Source organism: Meriones unguiculatus, chromosome 3, assembly GCF_030254825.1.
Source record: "Meriones unguiculatus strain TT.TT164.6M chromosome 3, Bangor_MerUng_6.1, whole genome shotgun sequence".
Lineage (NCBI taxonomy): Eukaryota > Metazoa > Chordata > Mammalia > Rodentia > Muridae > Meriones > Meriones unguiculatus.
This window is the reverse complement of record NC_083351.1, coordinates 10,155,167-10,175,862: the sequence shown is the minus strand read 5'-3', so window position 1 is coordinate 10,175,862 and position 20,696 is coordinate 10,155,167. Positions and strand designations below refer to the sequence as shown.

At 53.4% G+C, this 20,696-nt stretch overlaps 1 protein-coding gene across 8 annotated transcripts in view; it reads right to left on the bottom strand.

Annotated features, from left to right (window-relative positions):
• The window catches only part of Kazn (kazrin, periplakin interacting protein), a 921,379-nt gene that overhangs the window by 26,551 nt on the left and 874,132 nt on the right, over nt 1-20,696 (bottom strand). For 5 of the 8 annotated variants that reach the window (XM_060379131.1, XM_060379130.1, XM_060379132.1 and 2 more), the window contains 4 exons: nt 19,193-19,382; nt 15,413-15,543; nt 11,973-12,023; nt 10,663-10,786 (listed from right to left, as the gene is read on the bottom strand). In XM_060379131.1, the coding sequence (XP_060235114.1) occupies nt 10,663-10,786; nt 11,973-12,023; nt 15,413-15,543; nt 19,193-19,382 (496 nt within the window). Of the gene's footprint in view, nt 1-8,277; nt 10,787-11,972; nt 12,024-15,412; nt 15,544-19,192; nt 19,383-20,696 lie in introns of those variants that run through there. The other 3 variants (XR_009590491.1, XM_021630958.2, XM_060379135.1) reach the window with 3 other exon arrangements.

Genomic DNA, 20,696 nt, shown 5'->3' with positions numbered 1-20,696 from the left:
CCTCTTCAGGCTTTCTAGGGCTGGATAAGGCCTCTCCCTTTGCATGGGCCAGATGCTGTTAGTGACGCTGACTTGCCTGGGTCTCCTAAGACCCCTGAGCTTGAAGCACAGATGACATGAAGCACACACAGTACAACAATGGGGTCCGGCTCCCCGAGGTGGGCCTGAGTCCCACAGTGCATTTTGTAGCATAGCCTATCAGAGCTGGCCTGAAGGTACAAATGTGAGCAATTCGAGGCCATTTTGCCAAGTCCCACAATCCACTGCTTCTTCCCGAGAGGTAGACTTCAAGCTCTCAAAGGCCAGGGAATCCCGTTGCGTGCAGAGGCCTCTGGCCACACTGAAGCCCAGCCTTAGTTACCAGCCCTGGCATGCTTTCACGGGGCCTCCCGAAGCCCGGAGACAAGCATCTGTGACGTTAGACTTTGCAACAGCCGAGCTGTCCCACCTCCCCCTCACAGAGGGAGAGACGGAGGCCCTGAGGTACTGGGTGCCCGGATGAGTCACAGCACTAGCTCCTGAGCTGGACTTTGCTCATACCCCTTTCTGCAACAGGGGGATACCCATCAATTCTGCTAGTTCAGCTGTCACTGCAGTGTACAAGCAGCGAAGGAAGCCGGGACTAACTCACACGCCCACGCCAAGCCCCGATCTCTACAGCAGTGGGCCTCAACCCTCCTAATGACGCTGTTGCTACTTCGTAACTGTAATGTTGCTACTGTTACGAATTTGAACTGTAAATACCTGTTTGTAGAGTCTTAGGGTGACCCTACAAAAGAGTCATTTGACTCCCAAAGGGGTTGTCACCCATAGGTTAAGAACTGCTGTCCTAGCGACTTCTCATGTTCTCTTTGTCTACGTCCTTTCTGTCTCTGTGACTGTGACTCTTGCCATGACCCCTGTCAGAGGCTGCCTTCTCCCCTTCCTGGCTCTTAAGGTGTCCTGATGATTTGCTCCAAGACGCCCCTAGAGATAGCAGCTCCCTAACAAGAAAGGGTGCCAGTCCTGTCAAGAGAGGGGCCTACTTGAATGTGACTCCAATATGCCTAGCCCATCTCAGGGACAGCAATTAGTCAGGCCAGAACTCCCACAGAGCCAGAGGACCCTAGACGGCAAGACAACTGGACACTGGCAGGGTGGAAACATCCATCCATCTCCTAGGCCCTGTATAACAGCCTCTGCTCCTCCTTCAGCTGGAACAGTAGACAGCAGCATAAGAAAGACCCCCCCCCCATTTAGCTGATTTGTGGGGATCACTGTATCCCGGTAGGCATGGCTCAGAACATGTATATTACACCTATAGCTGCCTAACCTGGCACCTGGCTCACCTCATGTCTTTTGTTTGTTTTTATGTAGCCTGGGCTGGTCTCAAATTTACTATGCAGCTGAGGATGACCTTGAACTCCTGATCTTGCCTGCCCATCCTGAGTGCTGGGATTACAGGTATGTGCCACCACACTCCGTCTCGTAGGGGGATGAGGACAGAGCCAAGGCCTTCATCCATCCCAGGCAGGCCAGCCTCCAGTCATGCTACATCTCAGTCCCATTTTTGCCTGTTAAGGTGCTAGAGCTACAGGTGTGTGCTGCCATGCCTGGTTTTCGCCTCACTGCTTAGGTGCACTGGTCCAGCAGACATGGACCCTAGAGGTACCAGGAAGAGTGTGCTGAGACCTCCCCAGAGAAGCCCTGACTCAGCACCTCACAGCACAGAGTGCTAGACCACAATGCCAGATGACCTCATTTGTCCCACTGTTTCTCAGAGAATGAGCTACACAGCTAGATTGGAAGAGCTGGTTCTGGGCTCAGCTAAAGTTGGGAAGCACTGGATGGGTGTGTGTGCGTGTGCATGCGCACGTGTGTGCTGCAGAACCTGTTAGGGCCTTCAGGAATGAATGTGCTCTGTTAAGATCTACAGTATAGTTCCTCTAATCTACCAACATTCCCCTTCCCAGCTGAATACTAGGTTGCAGCTCAAGGCATTGGTCTGAGGATGGGAACCCTGGGTCCCAGGGCTGGGTTAGACATGAGCTCTCTCCTTGGCTGTGGGCAAGTCTCCCATCTGTTACAGGAGGGGCGGGGCAGAGGTCACTGAGGGCCCCTCAGCCCCAGTACTCTATACCTGGGCTGGCTGGGTGGTTGGAGCAACTGCTGCACTTAGCCAACCCTCACCTGTGCAAGGGGGCATTCTGCCTGCCTGAGGGCCAGTCACCAGCTGAACCAAGGTCATCGCTGTCTGAGCTGAACCTGCTGTGTGGACATCATCCCTGCGGAAACCTGGAACACTGTATCTTATTCTCCCCATTGGGCAGCTGAGGAAACTGAGGCCCAGAAAGTTGAAAAACTCATTGGAGATTCCTAGCTAGTGAGAGGGGACCGACCGAGTCCAGACCCAGAACCAGCGTTCTGAACCCCGCCTCCCTCCATCTGCCTGGGAAGGACAGCCACAAACTGTGAAGGGGTTGTGACCTTGAAGCAGCGTCGCTAACCCTAGTTTTGTTGGGTTTTATCCAGTTCTAGGGTCACAGCCTCGTGGGGAGGGTCTCTGGCCTCACAGTACAGGCTTTTAAAAGCTACTTGCTCCATTTCCATATTTGCTGGGGTAAAGGGAGGGACTGTGCCATCCGTGTCAGGTGGGGAGAAGGGCTGAGTGGACAGTCTAAGGCCGTGGGAGTGGCCCTCTGTAGGGCCCAAGTTTTCTTCCTACCCTGGAAACATTTAGGCCCTGAGGAACGCCCACAGGTACCCATCCCAGCTTAGGCACGAGAGGGCCTTCACTCAAATGATGTCATGTATAAAGGTTCAGGAAGCTGGAAGTTGGGACTGGGTGGCAGTGTATGGAGTTGGGTGATAGCTCAGAGGAGGCTGCTGGCAAAGTCCTGTGCAACACAGGGTCTTCTGGGAGGCTGTGCCACAGAGGGGTGGCTTCTTCCTGACGAGTCTTTTAAGAAAACCTGAGGCCCAGAGAGGGGAACCAACTTGCCCATGATCACAGATCCCAGGATCAAACTGGGTTAGGCATCTGCACTGGGGAAGGTCCAGCTTCCTCAGCCTGAGGCAGGGTGTGGGCGGACAGCTGCTGGCTCCCCTGCAGTCAGTCCGCATCTAACTTCTCCAACCCTCCCACCCGACTGTGGTTTGGTGTTCAGTGGTCACAGGCTGCTGTCCATGTGGCACCATGGCTCCCGGCTCAGGCTACAGGTCTGTCACTCAGAACAAACACTGGCGGGCCAATGAGGAGGACTAGGGCTCGGCCACAGCGGATGGCAAGCTTAGAACTTGGATCTAACTCACATCTTACAGTCGCTGCCTCCCATCCCATGACTGAACTCTTGTCACCACACTGGGAACTTCTCTGTGACTTTTCTGAGGTTGGCAACAGGTGGTGGACACATTTTGCCAGCTGGGGCCCTCAAGGACCCTAGCAGAGTTCGTCTGGAGTAACCTAGGGTCGTCCTGCTTGCTTGCGGTTCCTCAGCCTTCCGAGTGGTGACCATGTCAGGCTCTGCACGGCATCACTCGGGCATGCTGCTGCCTCTTCAGCCTCCACTCTGGAACCATGGGCTCCACTGAGCCGGTGCTGGAGAGCACGTTCAGTATGGGCCTAAAGCTGGGGTCTCAACCCCAGGCCCTCCAATTTGGCAGGTGTGGGTTGAGGCCAGGGGAATCTACATCCTAGAAATGACTACTGGTCTACCTGTGTCTCCCAAACTTCTAACTGTTCTGTTTCCCTCACTTATTGTGTCATGGGCCCCCTATTCAGAAGGCTGGTATATGATCTACGCCCCACCCCCAACTCCGCTCTGGCTGAAGGCAGCTTACAGCCCAGCCTGTTGTTCATTCAGCAGCTATAAGAGCCCTTTAACAGCTCTCTGAGGAACCCCTCAGGCTTCTCTGGAACACAGTTTGCAAACCTCCAACTTATGACTCATCTTCTTTGGGTTGAGAAACTGGTCCCATAGAGGTCCTCAGTGCTTGGTCTCCCTCCTAGGGAGATTTTCTGGAGTTTTCTGAGGCTTTCTGTTGATTGGCTGGCCCCGGCAGGGACCTTGGTGTCAGGAGTTCACCTGCAACCACATAACAATTCCCCCAGAGTAGACTCTTGGCAGCCAGACAAAGTCCTGCCTCTGCCTAGCTGTGTGACTCTGGGCAAGAATTTCACCTCTCTGAGCCTTGGTTAGAGCATCTGTCTTTCAGAGAGTTCCCGGAAGGAAGGGAGTGGAAGGAACTAATAGTGACCAAGACAGAGACCTCACTGTTAGACCAGGCTAGCCCTGGCTAGTGGCTATGTCTCCACATAAAAGCACACATCTCCTCATAAAAGCCACACCCTGTTGACCCCGAGTTTCTGTTTCGAGGACACAGCCTTGGGTATCGGTGGTTCCCCGGGGACACACCTCAGCACGGCAGCCACGAGCCAGGTTCCTCTCTGTGCTGGAGAGGCAGGCTGCTGCTGGGACTGGTGACTCCATGCCCAAGACCTCAGCCTCCCTACCTCAGACCAAAGGAGCTGAAGGTTGTTTCTTCATCATAACCCTGGAGATGAACTTGCACTTGGGATTGGCAGCTGGAGGGATTCAAGTTCGCACACCCATGCCCTGCCTTGCCCCCCTAGGAACCAGCCTTGAATTAGTCCTTTCAGATGGTGGAGGAATAGTTGGTTCTTGGGGCATAAGTATCTTGGCCCCCTTTCCTACTTCCCACTGAACTTAAACCCACATGTCACAAGTCAGGGGACACAAATCACGGTTGTTAAAAGCTTTGGCTTTTTCACCCCTCAACTCGTGAGGAGGAGGGAGTGGCTACACCCATTTTGTAGACGAGCTTACTGGGGTCCATGGGCCACACGCCTAACTTGAAATCAGGAGCGGAGGCAGAGCTGGCAGTCAGGGCCCAGACGTGGCATGGGACCTCCCGGGGACTGTGAGGGTCCTTATGATGAGATGATGGCTTCCCACAGACAAATCTTGCCCCTGAGCTGGGGACACTGCACACAGTCTGATTCCCTAGTGACATCATCTACCCCTGGGGATGCATTAGGGAGTTCCCAAACCCCAAACTCACTAGGATTGTGCCATCCTTCCCTCTCCCCCGACGTGTGCATTAGACATGGTCTAGCGCAGCCCAGGCTGGCCTCAACTTCTTATACAGCCAAGGAGGACCTTGATCTTCTGATCCCCTTGCCTTCGTCTCCCAAATGTTTTTACTGTGCAGTTTTGGACGTACCTGGTAGGCAGGTACTCCATTAGACCCCTGAGATACCTCCCAGAGCCCCAGTCCTGCTTCTCAAACACTAAACCTTTGGGGACCTTGTTTTCTCTGCTTAGTCAAGCATCTTCCAAGATCTGGGCCCCAGGACGCCATGCAAGGGTAGCTGGAGAGGCCATCACACCCCACTGCCATCCCAGAGGCAGACCCCTTAACTTACTTTGAAGCATGCCACGATTTTGGTATCTAAGGATCATCTACCATACAAACGTTTTTTGTTGTTGTTTGTTTGTTTGGTTCTGGATTTTTTGAGACAGGGTTTCTCTGTGTAGCCCTGGCTGGCCTTGAACTCAGAGATCTATCTGCCTCTGTCTCAGTGCTGGAATTAAAGGTGTGCACCACCACCACCCTGCCATCGGGGTTCTTTCCAAAGCTCACGAAGAACTGTTTTCTAGTGCAAACTTCTGCAGCCATCCTTCACCAGGTTTCTATCCACTGGACAATAGGATGGAGAACCCCCACCCAGTCGGGATCCACGTTGGAAGAGTTTGAGTCCTTTGTCATATCAGAGAGGGATGGGGGGGGGGCGCAGCGTCTCTGTGAGGTCTCTTTTGTTAAAGTGTAAGTTTGCCGTGTTCAAAACCATATTGTTTGAAAGCCAGGCTTGATGGTGCATGCCTGATGGTACCAGCTACCAGACAGTGTGAGGCAGGAGAGTTTAAAGTTCAAGACCAGCCTAGGTAACTTTCCGAGTTCCTGTCTCAAAAAAAAAAAAAAAAAAAAAGTAGTCCCGGGCAATGATAACATACACAAGAATCTCGTTTCAGTCCCCTATACGGCCGCCTCCTTTCCCCAAAGCCCTTGCCTGGGTTCACAGTAGCAGTGTCAGAAGGACACAGAGTGCTGGGGTGAGGCAACTTCCGGCCACTTGCTGATTTATTTGTTAGGACTGGGTGCCACAGGCCTCGCCCTGCTGGAGTGGAGCTGGCTCTCAGGTCCATAACTCAGGTATGACAGGACTGGGCTTGGACAACAGGACAAATGCAGGTGATACTGGTGGCCTTTCAGCCGGGAAGAAGGATGGAGAGCTGGTGCTGGACCCCAGCCTGCTTCCGTCATGCAGTCTGGGCCTACTCCTCTGGGGGAAGGCCTTCCGGCTCAAGGAATAAAGTTGATGGGACACATTACACTCTTAACAGTCAGGCGGTACCAGACTGGATGAGAGGCCACTGTGCGAGTTGGGGGTGGGGGCGGGGGCTGGAGAGATGAGGGTAGGGTCTTCAGGCCAGATCCTGCTGAACAGGAAGCTGCCCCCGAGGGCGGCATATACCTACAGGTCCCGGCCCCTCCCAATTCCACACACTCCCTCGGTTCCGCCCCGGCTTCTGTCCCCAGCAGTGCACAATCCAGGCACGGCAATGCACACCTATAATCCTCACGCTTACGCATGTGACGTAACCTCAGATTCTCCAGCGGTAACACAGGCTGTGGGTTAACGAAGTTAATACACGGGAAAGCACACAGCATGGGGCCTGGCCCACAGCAAACGCTTACTGAGTGTTAGGTATTAATCGTTGTTACTGTTGGTTACGCCGGCTGGAGCCTGGCAGTAGGAGTGGGGGAGCCAGCACAAGGCTCCCGACGATAGCCCTGAAGGCTGAGCACTGCACTCACAAGTGTTATCGGTCACTCAGTGCCCGGAGAATGACACCTTCCTAAGGAACAGCATACGACCCGCACAACAGGAACGCTGGCTTCAGATCCCCTGGGTGACCCTGCTCCAATCTCAGACTAACAGACTAACGTGGAGGAGAATCTCGTTAGGGAGGTAGCGGCGGGGTTCTCTAACTCAGTGGTAGCTAGCAAAGCTCTGAGCTCCACCCCTAGAACCAACCCTGACAACAGAGAAGCACACAGGAGGTGCTTTGGTGTCAGCAGTCTTGAATGATAGACTTTTACGAGGGCTAGCTCAGACTTTGAACAAATCACTCCTTTCTGAAAGTGCCTCAATTTTCCCTATTTTTTTTTTAAACCGGTGTTGAGAGGCCAGGCTAATTCTGGGACAGGAAATAAACTTCATCCTTGCAAATCTGACTGATACCTGAGGCTTTCTAAAGGGAGAGGTCTAGGGCTACTCTTGGATTGATTGGTAATGTCTGTATGAGGTCAGACACAGGCTGCTGTGTCTCAGGTGTCAACAGGCCTGCCTGCCTTCCTTAACCTTGTGGCTTACTCTCCATCCTGGCTGCTGGCTAGAATCACTGCAGGAATAAAAGCTTAGGGATGTGGCTGGCATTGGCAAGTTCCCCTCTAAAGGCATGGCCATTGAGAACTTTGGTGGCCAAAATTCCTTATGGCCCCTAGCATTCCTAACCCTGTGACTTCACTAACCTGGGGTCCTTGCAGCACGGTTTGTCTTTGTCCATGCTCTCTGCTAGCATGGCTGGGAGAGGCATTCAAGTGCATTCTTACCAGTCTTGCTTCTGGGCACAAAACAGAAGCTGGGGGCCTTGGCTACCATCAGGATGTGGCTCTTCCATCCTGGATGGGCTCTTCCTGGGGCATATGGGAAAACCAGAGTTTTGCATCTGGGGAATCTTGGGAAGTTGAGAAAACAGCCTCATCTACTCTGCCTTGGGCCCCGACATTTCTTTTAAGCCACCTGGCTGCCCAGCTAGGAATTTGGGATACAGAGGTCTGCTGAGGTCCGAGGAATGGAAATGCACCTCAAAATTGCAGCGACAGCTCTGATCTCCGAATGGAGTGTGAGGGGAAGGGGGCGATGAAAGCTGGCGGGGCCTCTGTGCACCAGGGCTCACGAAGTGTGGGCAGCCCCGAATGCTGATGGAGCCTCCGGATCAGGAGATGCGGCAGAGGCAAGAGGTTCTGGGAGTCCACCTGGCTTGGCCCGCTTCAGGGGCTTAGCCCCCCCGCCAGCTTTCCTCGGTCCTTCCTGTCATCACCCAGCCTAGGGATTTCACTGAGTGGTGGTCATGCAAGCTGCGCCTCCTGGCAGGACGCGGCTCCCCCTTGGAGCAATGCAGAGACAATCAAATCACATAGAATTCCATCATATTTTAAAATAAGCTTTATTTAGATTTTTTTTAATATTTTATATTTTGCATCCATGCCTTCGAGAAACCTCTCCCACGGGAAAAGGTCGTTCTCATCTATAGTTATCCACAACTCATTCCCTATTTGACGTGGTTCTCTCAAATAAATCATCCTTAGTAATTCTTAGGATGACCTCCTAATTTCCAAAAAATTGAAATGAAAAGGAATGACTGAGTCATTACCAGGAGTGGTTGCAATCTTATTTTCTTTTAAGTAGAGAGGGGAAATCATAAAAAAAGAAACAAAATAAAGTAAAACCCAAAAATTCAGTGTGTGTGGGGAAGTGTTCTCTAAGCCCTCCTTCTGCTGGCAGCTCTGGCCTCTCTCCCTCACCACCAGGCCGGGTCAGTCGGCTGAGCTGAAGGGGTGCGCACACAGGGAGGATACTAGTGACCCTGCCTTCTCTCTTTCGGCCTCTGGGCCAGGTTGGGAGGGAAGAGGGGACCTGGTGGGGGCTTTTTGGCTTGTTTTAGAGACTTTGGGCACAAGATCCCATACTTTCCAGATACTCCCTCCAGCACTGAGAAATCTCTTTCAAAGAGTTGAGAATGCTTCTGTTAGTGGGAGCACCATGGTGGCCACAAGGGTTATGGACTGGGCTGTTAGTGGTTAAGGATTGGTGGAAAGTGGGTGGAGGGTGGGGCAAAAAAAGAGAGAGGAAACTGAGTTCCAGGGATGGGGCAGGACTGGCAGGAAACGTGTGGGCTCTCCATGCCCTGGTAGTGCCCTGTGGGGACAATGCTGCCCCCCAAATAGGCATAGGTACCTGCCAGCCCACTTCGGACTCATCTTGGGACATGAGCTGCTGATATAATTGAAGGACAGGGCTCCAGGGATTCTGAGAGTCCATGCGTGGCCAAAGAAGCCAACTGGAAAAAAGGAGGGCAGAGGGTTTACCTGCCAGATACTGTCCCCAACAGCCCTTTCCAGAAGGTGGCCATCTTCTCTGTTGACATCGGTCTGGCCCATGTGTGAAATAAACTAAGTGTGCCAGCAGAGGCCTCTTACCCAGCTGACCCAGATGTCTGGCCAGACCCTATGGATGTGACCCACCCAGGCTGTCCTTTCCCGGACTCAATCAACATGGCTCCAAAGTCAAGCCCAGAAAAAGGGGAATGTGACTGTTAGTGCTCTGCTCACTGAAGTCATGTTCTGTATGTCAGATAAATAAATATATATATATATAGAGAGAGAGAATATATAGAAAGGCCAGAGCGAAAGGTGGGGGCCCTCTCATGCAGGGCAGCAGCCGAGAGACAGAAAAAGAGAAAAGAGAATAAGCAAGCTGGCCATCTGAGGTCCCCGGTTCTAGCCACCTGAATCCTACCACGCACAGTGTCTGCAGCGGCATGAACACAGAATAGAGAAGTCAAAAGAAACGCCCGCCTCCCGCCCACCCCGTGGAAAAATATACATTCCGATATTTACGTAATAATTTAGATAGAATATGTTTTCTGCATTTGTGCAAATAAATTAAACGCAACAGTTTTCTTTCTCTCTTTTTGTTCCATAAAGAAAGAAACAGCAACGCAATTTAAAAACAGGCAGGCCATTAAAAAGAGCCCATACGACCCCCTTACAAACACTGTAGCCCAGCCAAGACTCCTTGGCCGGGCTCACGAATCTCTGCAGTGACCTTACCCTGACGACATGGTGGGGTGTTTTTGCGGTTAAAGTGACTTGGGCACACCCCGAGAACAGGGTCTGGTCCCACAGGTTCACACCGAAGGGACGGGAGGAGGGAGACATGGAAAACAGAGCCTCCTTGATGAGGCAGGCTGCAGGAGGAGCGGCCGGACCGGGGACGTTAGGAACACAAAGCGCACGCTACTTCTGTTATTTACAAATACACAGCAGTCCTTCAAGTGTTCAAGTTTCATAAAAAGGAGGAGGGAGAAGAAAGGGGGGAAATTAAAAACAAAACTACAACAGATTAAACAAATGAACCACAACAACAACAAAAAAAAGAGAACCAAACAAACCCCGAAACACTGAAAAACAGAACAAACGAGGGAAACAAACACAACTGTATCGCTTGGAGACAACAGGGTTGACAGAGTCACACACGGTTTGTGATATTTACATCGATTACAGAGGTGGCGACGCGGAGGGGGGTGGTGGTGGTGGTGTCACATTTGTGTTTGGGCCTGCTCCAGGCGCCCGGCTACGCACACCCACGCGGGCGAGGGCACCCCACGCAGGCTCCGCGCCCCTATGCACATGCACACTCTCTCGCACGCTCCGTGGCTCATCCACACACAGACACGCCCGTGGGCAGTGGGCGAAGGGCGGTGGGTTATCACCAGTCGGCGTCTTCCTCTATGTAATAATCAGGGGCGGTACCATCAAAGAGGCCCGGGTCGAGGGACTTCCGCTGCTTCCCCCTCGCGAAGACTCGGGAGATGGAGCCAAATCCCATCTTCTCCTTCTTCTTTTTCCGTTTTTGGTCTTCAAGATCCTCTAGTGACTGAGGTGGAGGGGAGAAGAACAAAGGGAAACTTAGCCTGGTGGGGACAGTGGCGGATGGAAGGACGGACAGGGAGGACGGAGGCTTTCCCGTGGTCAAGAACACGGTGAACATGGAGAACATAGGTAAGAAGCTGGCCTGCGGGGCTGGGATCCCAGGCCTCTGTCCCTTGCCCTCCGGGCAGACCCAAATTAGTTTCAAAGCCTCTCAGAGACAGCAACAGAACCCACTCAAGACCGTCCTGAGTCAGGACAAAGACGCGTAGGCCGGGTCCTGGGTCGACGCCCATGTAGAGGGCAGGAGCTGCTCCAGCTGCCCAGACTAGTACTAACATTTAGGTTCAGCTGGATGACTTAGGGCCTGCAGGAGCACACCCACGAACCTGACCACCACCCGCTGTCACTCTGACGCAGGGTGGACAGGCTGGGTATAGAGCTATCATTAGCACACGACAAGTGCAGGATGTGGCCAGCCTAGGAACCCTGCCAATGACCTTGTACCTGGGGAGCTTGGGGATACAACCTGCAGAGAGCTTTACCAATGGCCAAGAGCTTCACACAATGGCATTTGGTTGGTATCATCACAGAAAGGCTCAAAATAGACGGGAGGCCCATGGAACACTTTAGAATGTCTTGGGATACAGCCCCTAACCCCAGCCTCGGTGGGAATCTGCATTCAGTAGAATCTGCATGCAAAATGGCTGCAGTCTGGGGCCGGAGAGATGGCTCAGTGGTTAAGAGCACTGACTGCTCTTCTGGACGAGCCTGGTTCAAGTCCCAGAACCCACATGGCAGCTCACAACTGTCTGTAATTCCAATTCCAGGGGACCTGGCACCTTCACATAGACACACACGCAGGCAAAACACCAATGTAACACAAAATAAAAAGAAGCCGTGCTGGTGGTTCTGCTTTTAAAGAAGCTTACAGCAATTCAGAGGCCTAGCTGCAAGGGGAAGATGCTGACCGCAGCAGCAGGATACCAGATGCGCGGTGGTGTGCACGGTGGGTCTACAGGTCAGGCAGAATACACGCCAAGCCCGGCTAGCACACGTGTGACTCAGAGGGGACCTATTCCTTTCTATCTTGGGAGTCCAAAAAAGGCGTGGGGGTGGCTGAAGGTTCAGAGCAACGAGGCCGGAAGAGGTTAAGCTGGGGTGGAGGGAGGAGGCAGGGAAGCTATACACACCTGTACAATAGGGTTGTGCAGGCTCTTCTGAACCGGGCCGGGACTGTCGCCCTGTAGCCAAAGGAGAAGAAGATGAAGCAGCAGACAGACACGTGAGGGCACAGATGGCCCCTGAGGATGAGGCTCTCTCCTGGAGAGGAGCCACCGACTCCACCAGGGCTGCCCTGCCTCTGCAATGAGATCCCACCGGCACATCCCTCTGGCCCTTCCACACAGCTGACTGATCGGGCCAGGGGCCTGAGTCCTGCCTGCTCTGGCCTTTCAACCCTTAGTCCTTTGAGGCTTAAGTTCCGGCCTTAATGGGTCCATGTGATAGAACGAAGGTACTGAAGGTTGGTTCTGCTAGTTTTTTGTTTGTTTTGTTTTGTTTGTTTGTTTTTTTAATGAACAAAGGGGCTGGGGGCAAGGAATTGAGATCAGTGATAGACAGGCCTAGCAAGCCTGGGTTCTGTTCCCTAGCACTGAAAAGAATTAAAAAAAAAAAAAAAAGTATAACAACAAATGAAACAATTGACTCGGGAGACGGCCTGGTCACTAACGTAGCCTGAAACCACACAGCAGCTCTCTGTGGAGGGCTCTGTGTCAGGAAATGTTAGTCGGATTTAGGCAGAGGTAGAGTTGGGATTCAAATTCGGAGTATCCGATTTCTCCTGGCTCTGCTTTCTGTTTGTTTGTTTTGTTTTGTTTTTCTAGGCAGGGCTCCACAGCAAGCGCACACTGAGTCCTGAGCCTTAGGACTGACTGTCTGGGAAGCTACTCACACAGGTCGGGGTTCCTGTCAGCTAGCCTGTGGGCAGGTAGGACATCTCCATGGCTTGCCAAGTATGTTCCAAGTGGGCAGGGAAGGGACCCTTGATAGCCTGTGGATGTGCAAAGGTTTTCACTACGTCCCTGAATCACGTCTGCTCTACCTGGGAGCAAAACAGCCCACCGAGATTACAAAAGGCGTTACTAGGGAGACTCCTGGTGGTTGTTTCTGGAATTGCAGGCATAATCATGAAGAAATCAATGATGTCGTTTGGACCAGTGTTTCTTTCTAATTCCCCTGCTCTAATTAGTGGCCTGGGTGTTCTTTAGTCCAGCCTGTATTGATCTTGTTGGTACCAGGTCAGAGCCCTGAGAACAAAGGGCCGTTTTCTGGCTTTAAAGCTTATCTATGTGCATGCCCATTGAGATGGGGAGCAAAGGGAGTTTGGATTTAACAAAAGGCAGTTCAGCCTATGGTCCAGACTCAAGGTTTGCAGACAAAACTCACTCTGCAGGCAGCTGAGGCAGCTCCTCCGTGAAGCGCCATCTTTTCCAAATATGTAAGGTGCCTCAGGCTGCAGCATGTGCTGACATACCCTGCCCAGCCCGCGTCAAATGCAGTTCTGGTGGCTGGGAGTGCCCCCCTTCCCCGGGGATGAACCTGCCAGCAGCATTCCTGTCTCTGGGGTCAGCAGGAGGAGGTCGGCACGGCCCTTAAGAAGGCGCTTTTTTTGGGGGGTGAGCACGTCTGTCCAGGGGTGTCTAACACTGGGACTCTCCACCTGTGTGGTAAGGGTAGGACACTCACTGTCCACTCTGGTCCTTTCAGTGGAAAATGGATGACAGAGACTGGTGTCCCTTGCTGTCTGTGGTCTGCCAGCCTCACCCCCAAGTCTGTGGACAGAAGACACAGCCTTCCTCACAGCCATCGGAACAGAAGGGATCCTAGCTCGGCCTTGGGCAATGTGAAACTTCTGGGCCAGGGATCCCATGGCCGCTGAAGCAGGCTGGGCTGGGCTGTCTCTTAGTGATTTTGTGTATGTATAAGTGTGCTTACACGTGTGTGTGTGTGTGTGTGTGTGTGTGTGTTAGCCTGGAGGCTAACCCTCGTGTCACTCCCCGGGAGCACGCGCTGTGTTCTTGGAGATCTGGTCCCTCGCCAGCCTGAGCTCCCCGACTAAACAAGGCCAGCTGCTCAGGGAGCCCAGGGAATCCTCCTGCCTCCAATTCCCCAGTGCTGGCCTTGTTATATGGATTCTGGGGACTGAACTTGGCTCTTCCGGTTCTGCACAGGAAGTGCTGACAATCTGGCCCTTGTAATCCTAGCTGCTTTAATAATGAGCACTTTTCGCAGTTACTGCGGATGGGAGAAAGGTTTCCCTCACTTGGACCCAGCCAAGTTGCCGTTTTTCATGACCTTATGCACTTGCTCATTATGGGCTCTCACAGCACGTCTCTCTCCTGAGTGTCCTAGGCAAATAACCACATAGTCAGCAAATACTGGTTTTCAGATGTTCTTTCTCTTGGTTAACAAAGCAATATTTACTTGAGTTTCTGAAAATGCCTTCCTGGGCTGGTAAGATGGCTCAGTGGTTAAGAAGTACTTGCTGCTCTTGCAGAGGACCCGGGTTCAGTTCCTGGCACCCACATGGTGGCTCATAACCACCTGTAACTCCAGTTCCAGGGAAATCTGATGCCCTCTTCTAGCCTCCATGGGCACCATGTATACCCATATATAATACGGTGAACTGGCATACACATTCAGGCAGAACACTCACGCACATAAAGTAAAAATCATCTGTCAATCAATCAGAAAGAAAAAGCCTTCCTAGCATCTGAAGACACTTCTGTGGGGCATCTCTGTCGTTAGGACATGGGAGGGAAGTCCTCTGGGTTATCAACTATGTCGACGGGACAAAAATTCAAAGTGGTCCCAACCTCCGACCCTTCATGCCTGTTGGAGGCTGACATGGTTTTCAGCCATCCAGTGACGTTTGGGCCACTAGCTTGGGAGCCTGCAGTGGCTTGGCTATGGCTGGAGAGCGTCTTCCAAAGGTTAGCTCACCGGAAGCCTGGCCCCCAGCGTGATGACGCGGGACGTCACGGAAACTTCACGAGGTAGAGCCTAACAGGAGTCATTTCTTCTACCAGTTTCCCAGCCTCAGTCATTCTGTTACAGCAAATAGGAAGCTGACTAGGACAGAGCCCTCCTGGAGGACTCACACCTCTTAGCTGCTGGTGTTCAGTACATAATTTTTAAAAACGTTTGACTGAAAAAAAATAAGCCAAATTCACAGGACCAAACATGTGCCAACTACTGGAATCTCAAAATTAAAACAGCATTCTGCTTCATTCCAGGGTGAAAGATGAGAGTGGGTGCTATGGGGGGGCGGGTAGTCCTGTAGTCAGGCCCAGGGTCCCAGGCAGGGCCCAAGACGGGGTGCACCGGGCGGGGTTCCAGGCTGCGCAGACCCTGCTCGCCCTCCCGGGCACAGGAGGAAACAGGCCTCATTTCTTTCTCTCCCCACATCCACTGCTTCTCGCAAAAGGAAAGAACAGAACGGGAAATGCCTTCGCCACGGCGTTCCCTGGGTGGACGAGAGGAAAGAGCGGGCACATCTTTATCCCGACCCACGGCCCCGCCTTTTCCGGGCAGGGCCCAAGCGCCCAGGCCCTGCCGCTGCTGGCCTTACGTTGCAGAGGGAGTGTGTCCGGTGCCGTGGAGAGTTGATGTCGCTCGGTGTGGATGACCTGTCGCCTTCGGCAGCAGATGCGTCGGAAATGACGGAAGGCTGTCTTGAGTGGCAGGGGCTCACCCTGACCGCTGGAAAACAGGGGCAGCTGGTGAGTGAGTGACACGTGAGAGACGACCCGATACGCCCGTGATACGGATGATAACAACGAGTCAGAGGGAAGGTGAGTGCGGGGGCCTACTCTTCCCCTCTGCACCACAGCCCTGCACGTTCTAAGGGGGCTGCTGGGGAGACCCTCTCCCTTCCCGATCCAGTCCAGCTACTCCTCACCCGGGGAGGTGAGAGCCCACAGAGTCACATCTGAAGAGTTCTAGACACTCTGCAACCCTACCCACAACTGAATAGCAGAGTCCCCGACAACCCCAGGACACTGCCAGCTCCTTGCTTTCCCCGGCACCCTGGTGTCTCGGAAACAGTCCACCAACTCTTGTAGCCCATGGCAACTGTCATCTGTCCCCATGAAGACCAGGGTGGCCTGCCTTCCTCACGATGAAGCCAGAGCCACAGGCTTTTGGTCACTGTGGGGATAAAAAATACACCCCTCCTCCTGGACCCCCAAACCTGGCATGCTTAATCCCTGTACTCCTTAACCACCAGGGGAGCCAGGGCTCAACCACCCATTCCCTGTGGCGTTTGTGCAGCATGCAGAGGGCAAAGGTTGACAGGTCTCTTTTTCAATCACTCTCTACCTTTTAAATTTTACTTTTATGTGTATGTGTGCACTTGCTTGTGGAGGCCAGAAGGGGGCACCAAATTCCCCCAAACTGGAACCACAGACTGTAAACCTCCATGTAGGTACTGGGAGCTGAACCCAGGCTCTCTGCAAGAACAGCCATTGATCTTAACCATTGAGCCATCTCTCCAGCCCTGGGTACCTTGTTTTGTGAGACAGGGTCTCTCACTGAGCCTTCAGCTCACTGATTCAGCTGGGCAGGCTGGCTAGCCAACCCTGGAGACCCTCCAGTCTTCATTTCCTTAGGGCTGGGATTACAGGCACGTACCGTCCCACTCAGCTTCTTCCCTTCCGAGGACTGAGCTCTGAGCCTTGTATTTCTGCATCCAGAACTTTACCAGCTGAACTGTCCTCCCAGTCCCCTTTGCCAGTCTTATGGCCAGGCTTTACACATGCGCTGTCTGGCACTGAGTGCACCATGGGGTCCCTTTATGCATTCACTCTCCGGGCTCTTTGTAGGCACTTAATAAACAGTGCTGGAACGCAAGGTTTATCCCAGAGGCCACAGCCCAGAGACCCATGGGCCCTGCTCTAGCCCTCTCCCATAGTGCCAGCACTGTGTGGAGAGAGCACTATCACCTGAGCCCCCTCCATGCAAGAGTTCGTAACAGAGTGCAGTGCTTGTCACCAGTGACCAGGTGGCCCAGTGGGGGAAGCTGCTGGTTGGTGGCTCTGATTCAGCTCCAGGCTGGGTGAATCCCTTTATAGGCTGTATGGCCCCGGGCATGCTTTTCACGCTTTCTGAGCGAATTCTATTATCTGCACTATGGAGGTGCCTGTGCTGGTTGGTTCTGGTGCCAACTTGACACAAGCTAGAGTCAGGAACCTCAACATACTTCAGATTGGCCTGTAGGCGTGTGTGCGTGCGTGTGTGTGCGTGTGTGTGTGTGTGTTGGGGGGCATTTTCTTGATTGGACTGATTTGGAAGGGCCCAGCTCACTGTGGGTAGTGACACCCCTAGGTAGATGGTTGTGGCTGATATAAGAAAGCAAGTTGAGGGGGCTGGAGAGATGGCTCAGAGGTTCAGAGGACTGCCTGCTCTTCTAGAGGTCCTGAGTTCAATTCCCAGCAACCACATGGTGGCTCACAGCCATCTATAATGTGATCTGGTGCCCTCTTCTGGTGCACAGATGTACATGCAGGCAGGATACTGTATACATAATAAATAAAATTTTTAAGACAGAAAGCCATGTTGAGCAAGCCATGGAGAGCAAACCAGGAAGCAGCAATCCTCCACAGTCCCTGCTTCAGTTCCTGCCTCCTGGTTCCTGCCCTGACTTCCCTTCATGAGGCTGCAAACTGTGAGATGAAATAACCCTCTCCTCCCTGAGCTGCTTCTGTCATGGTGTTTACCACAGCAGCCTAAAGCAGACTAGAACAGTGCCAGTGACAGGCCCTTTAAGACACATGCCTACTTGTGCTGTATGCAGTAGCGAGGGGAAGGGAACCATGTGCCAAATGCCTTCCCAGCGATGGCCGGGAGCGGGAATGGGTGCGGGTAGGGAGGGGACGAGAACTAAGGTCAAGGAGAGGACCACCGGGCTTCTCGGGGAAGCCATGTTTAATAAAAAGCTCTGAGGTGGTAATGGAAAGGAAGGGCAGCAGAGGAGGAGGGGCCTGTGGTGGGTCCCATGGCCCGGCTGACCCCAATTTAGTGTCAGCCCCACCAAGGAGAGGCCCTGCAGCCCAAGGCTATTAATTCCGAAATGGCTGAAAGCTCCGCTCACTTTCAACAGCACCCCTGCCTCCGACAGCCAGAGGGGGACAGAGGCTGGGAAGCCACCTGCACACCTGGATGTTGGGACTGGCCGGGGGAAGGGGTGGGGATAGCTGCCCTTGGGGCTCAGCATCCCTGCCCAGGGACAGAGCTGGACTTCTGTTTTGTAAGGTCTTCAGCTCTGACCTCTGCTTCAAAGGCCCTCGGGGGATCCCCGCAAGGGTCAGCAAAGAGCAGTTGTTTGCTGGAGGCTAGTCTGTTTACAGCAGGGGTTCTGAGGCCCCTTGTGTAGGCTATGCGGGAGGACAGTGCTGGCAGGGAGGGGCAGCTAATATTTATGAAGGCCCTGACTTGGGAATTCGGTACACTTTACCTTTCTAATAACCCTGGGAGGGAGGGAGGGAGATCTCAGCGAACAGACACATAATACACACTGCAGCAAGAATCCAGCACCCTCGCACCCAAGGAAGAGATGACCCTTGTATCAGGTCACGGGTCACATCCTCTGTGTGTAGCAGAGCAGAGGTGTGAACCCGTGCCCTGGCCCCTCCCTTCACGGCTCACCTGCCATTACCCTACGTGATCCATCTATGGGCAGCATGGGACTCTGTTAATTGTCCGTGGCCTCCTGTAACCCTTTAATACAGCTCCTCATGTTGTGGTGACCCCAACTGTAAGATTTCTTTTGTGGCTACTTCATAACCGACATTTTGCTACTGTTATAAATTGTGATGTAAATATTTTTGGAGATGGAGGTTTACCAAAGGGGTTGTGACTCACAGGTTGAGGACCACTGCCCTAGAGGACCCCCCCCCAATAGAATAAGGTCGCTCCCTGATGCAGTGCGATGGCAGGGAGTCTGGATCAGAGCACGTACCAGAGACGGAGGGAATGGATTCCGGGCACTCTGCTAAGTATCTGGAGAGAACACGTGTGACATTTATACTCTCTCTGTGTAACCTATGGACGGTCCACAGATGTCAGTCAAGGAGCTCAGTACCTTCTCCCACCAAAGAATGTCTGAGTGACCCAGGCTGGCCAGTCAGAACACTGGCTCTCCTAGACACTGTGATGAGTTCAGGGGGCAGTGTGTGTGGCCATGTGACCCAAGCTGACCAATGAAGGTAACTGGTCTGAGCCTCTGGATCCAGCTATGCCTGAAGGCCATGTGTTAGTGGGTTCAGCTGTGGGAGTCATAGGTTGTCCTGTGCAGCCCCAGCACTGCCTCTCCCGCTGGCCCCATTGCTGGACCAGGCCAGGCAGGACTCACCTTGCCGGTCTGCGGGGTGGGGAGGGTGGGAGTGGTAGAGAGTCTGTTGGCTCTGCCGGATGGCAGCAGTCAGTGGGAGGTCAGCCTGCACCACCCATTCCTGGTTGCCATTGAGCACCGTCTCGCCAGGCATGGCGAGTGAATGCCGCTTGGGAACGTCCTTGGTCAGTGTGGCTAAGGACTGCTTGGCCTGGAGAAAGAGCGGGAGACAGGAAGAAGGAGATGTAACCAGGGCGGACGCCTCTTGAAGCTGCCTGGCACCTCTTACCTCCATGGCAAGAAAGCCAAGGGTTCTACTTCCACACGAGTGAGCCATGTGCCTGTACTGCAGGTGTCACCCGAGTTCACCAGGGTCTCACCTCCAGTTGCCACTAAGAGCAAAGCAAGACCCACCTATGGGTGAGAAGGAAGTCCCAGGGCACGCTCATCACGCCTGGCTTCTCCAAGGACAAGCCAGGACTCTGTGGGTATATGGGTGTGTGCCCGCACGGGGGTGTACGGCCATGCGTGCACACACGGACATGTGTGTGAAGAGGCTGCAGGTCAACATTGCTCCCCAGGAGCCAGCCACCCATCTTGTTCTTTGAAAGGGGGTCTCTCTCTGGAGCTTGCCAACTAGGTTTAAGAGAGGGCCACCGGGGTTTCCTCTTCTTGCAAATATCTCCCGCACATACACAGAATGCAGAAACCACCCAAACTAGCTCGCAGGTCAAGCAACGCAGAAAGAGGCCTGAGAATGACGCCCTCCCCTTCCCTCTTGCCCTCTCTGCTGGGCCAATAGACCTCTGGCTGGGTCGGGCGTGGGCCCTCTGAGTGGAGTGGAACATCACTGCCTGACAACTGACGGACCCCATAGGGATCCCGTGTCTAGATCCCTTAGGGACTTTCACTCCAGCAATGCAGGACTTGAGATCTCTGAGAAAGCGTTCTCTTGCTCGGGAGGGGGGGTTGGGTGGGCTTCAGGAGGAAGCCGCATGGACCGCCTCCCACCAGCAGCGACTGACACAGCATTTCTGACTAACCCCTCCCACTACACATGACTCAGTGCTGGGGGCGCCTCCTGAACTCTGACCTCCCTCCCCCACTTCTCCTCTCTGCGCCCCCACCCGCCATGGAGAAGCCTGAACCTGGAGCACTGAGCTCTTGGGAATTCTAAGTTGGGATGAATATATATGATCACGTGACCAAAATCCAGACAGAGCTGGATGTGCAGTCAGCGGAACACGTGAAGGGGATGTGGTTGTTGGGGGCCCAGATAAAGCACCACCCCTCTGTCTCTCGGAAGATGTTGCCTGTGCCAGCGCTCCAAGCCCCCAACAGCAGAGGGTCTGGAGCTGCTGGGAGGAGGGGGGAGTTGAGAGTTTTTGGCAGGAGCCAAGCAGACTGTATGTGGGTATATTAGGGGCAGAAGCCAGGGGGTGGGGCTACTTTCTAGTACAGGGAACAGCAGGGAACCCCTAAGATGCTGAGGCCACGGCTCAAAGCACCAAGACATACTTCATAT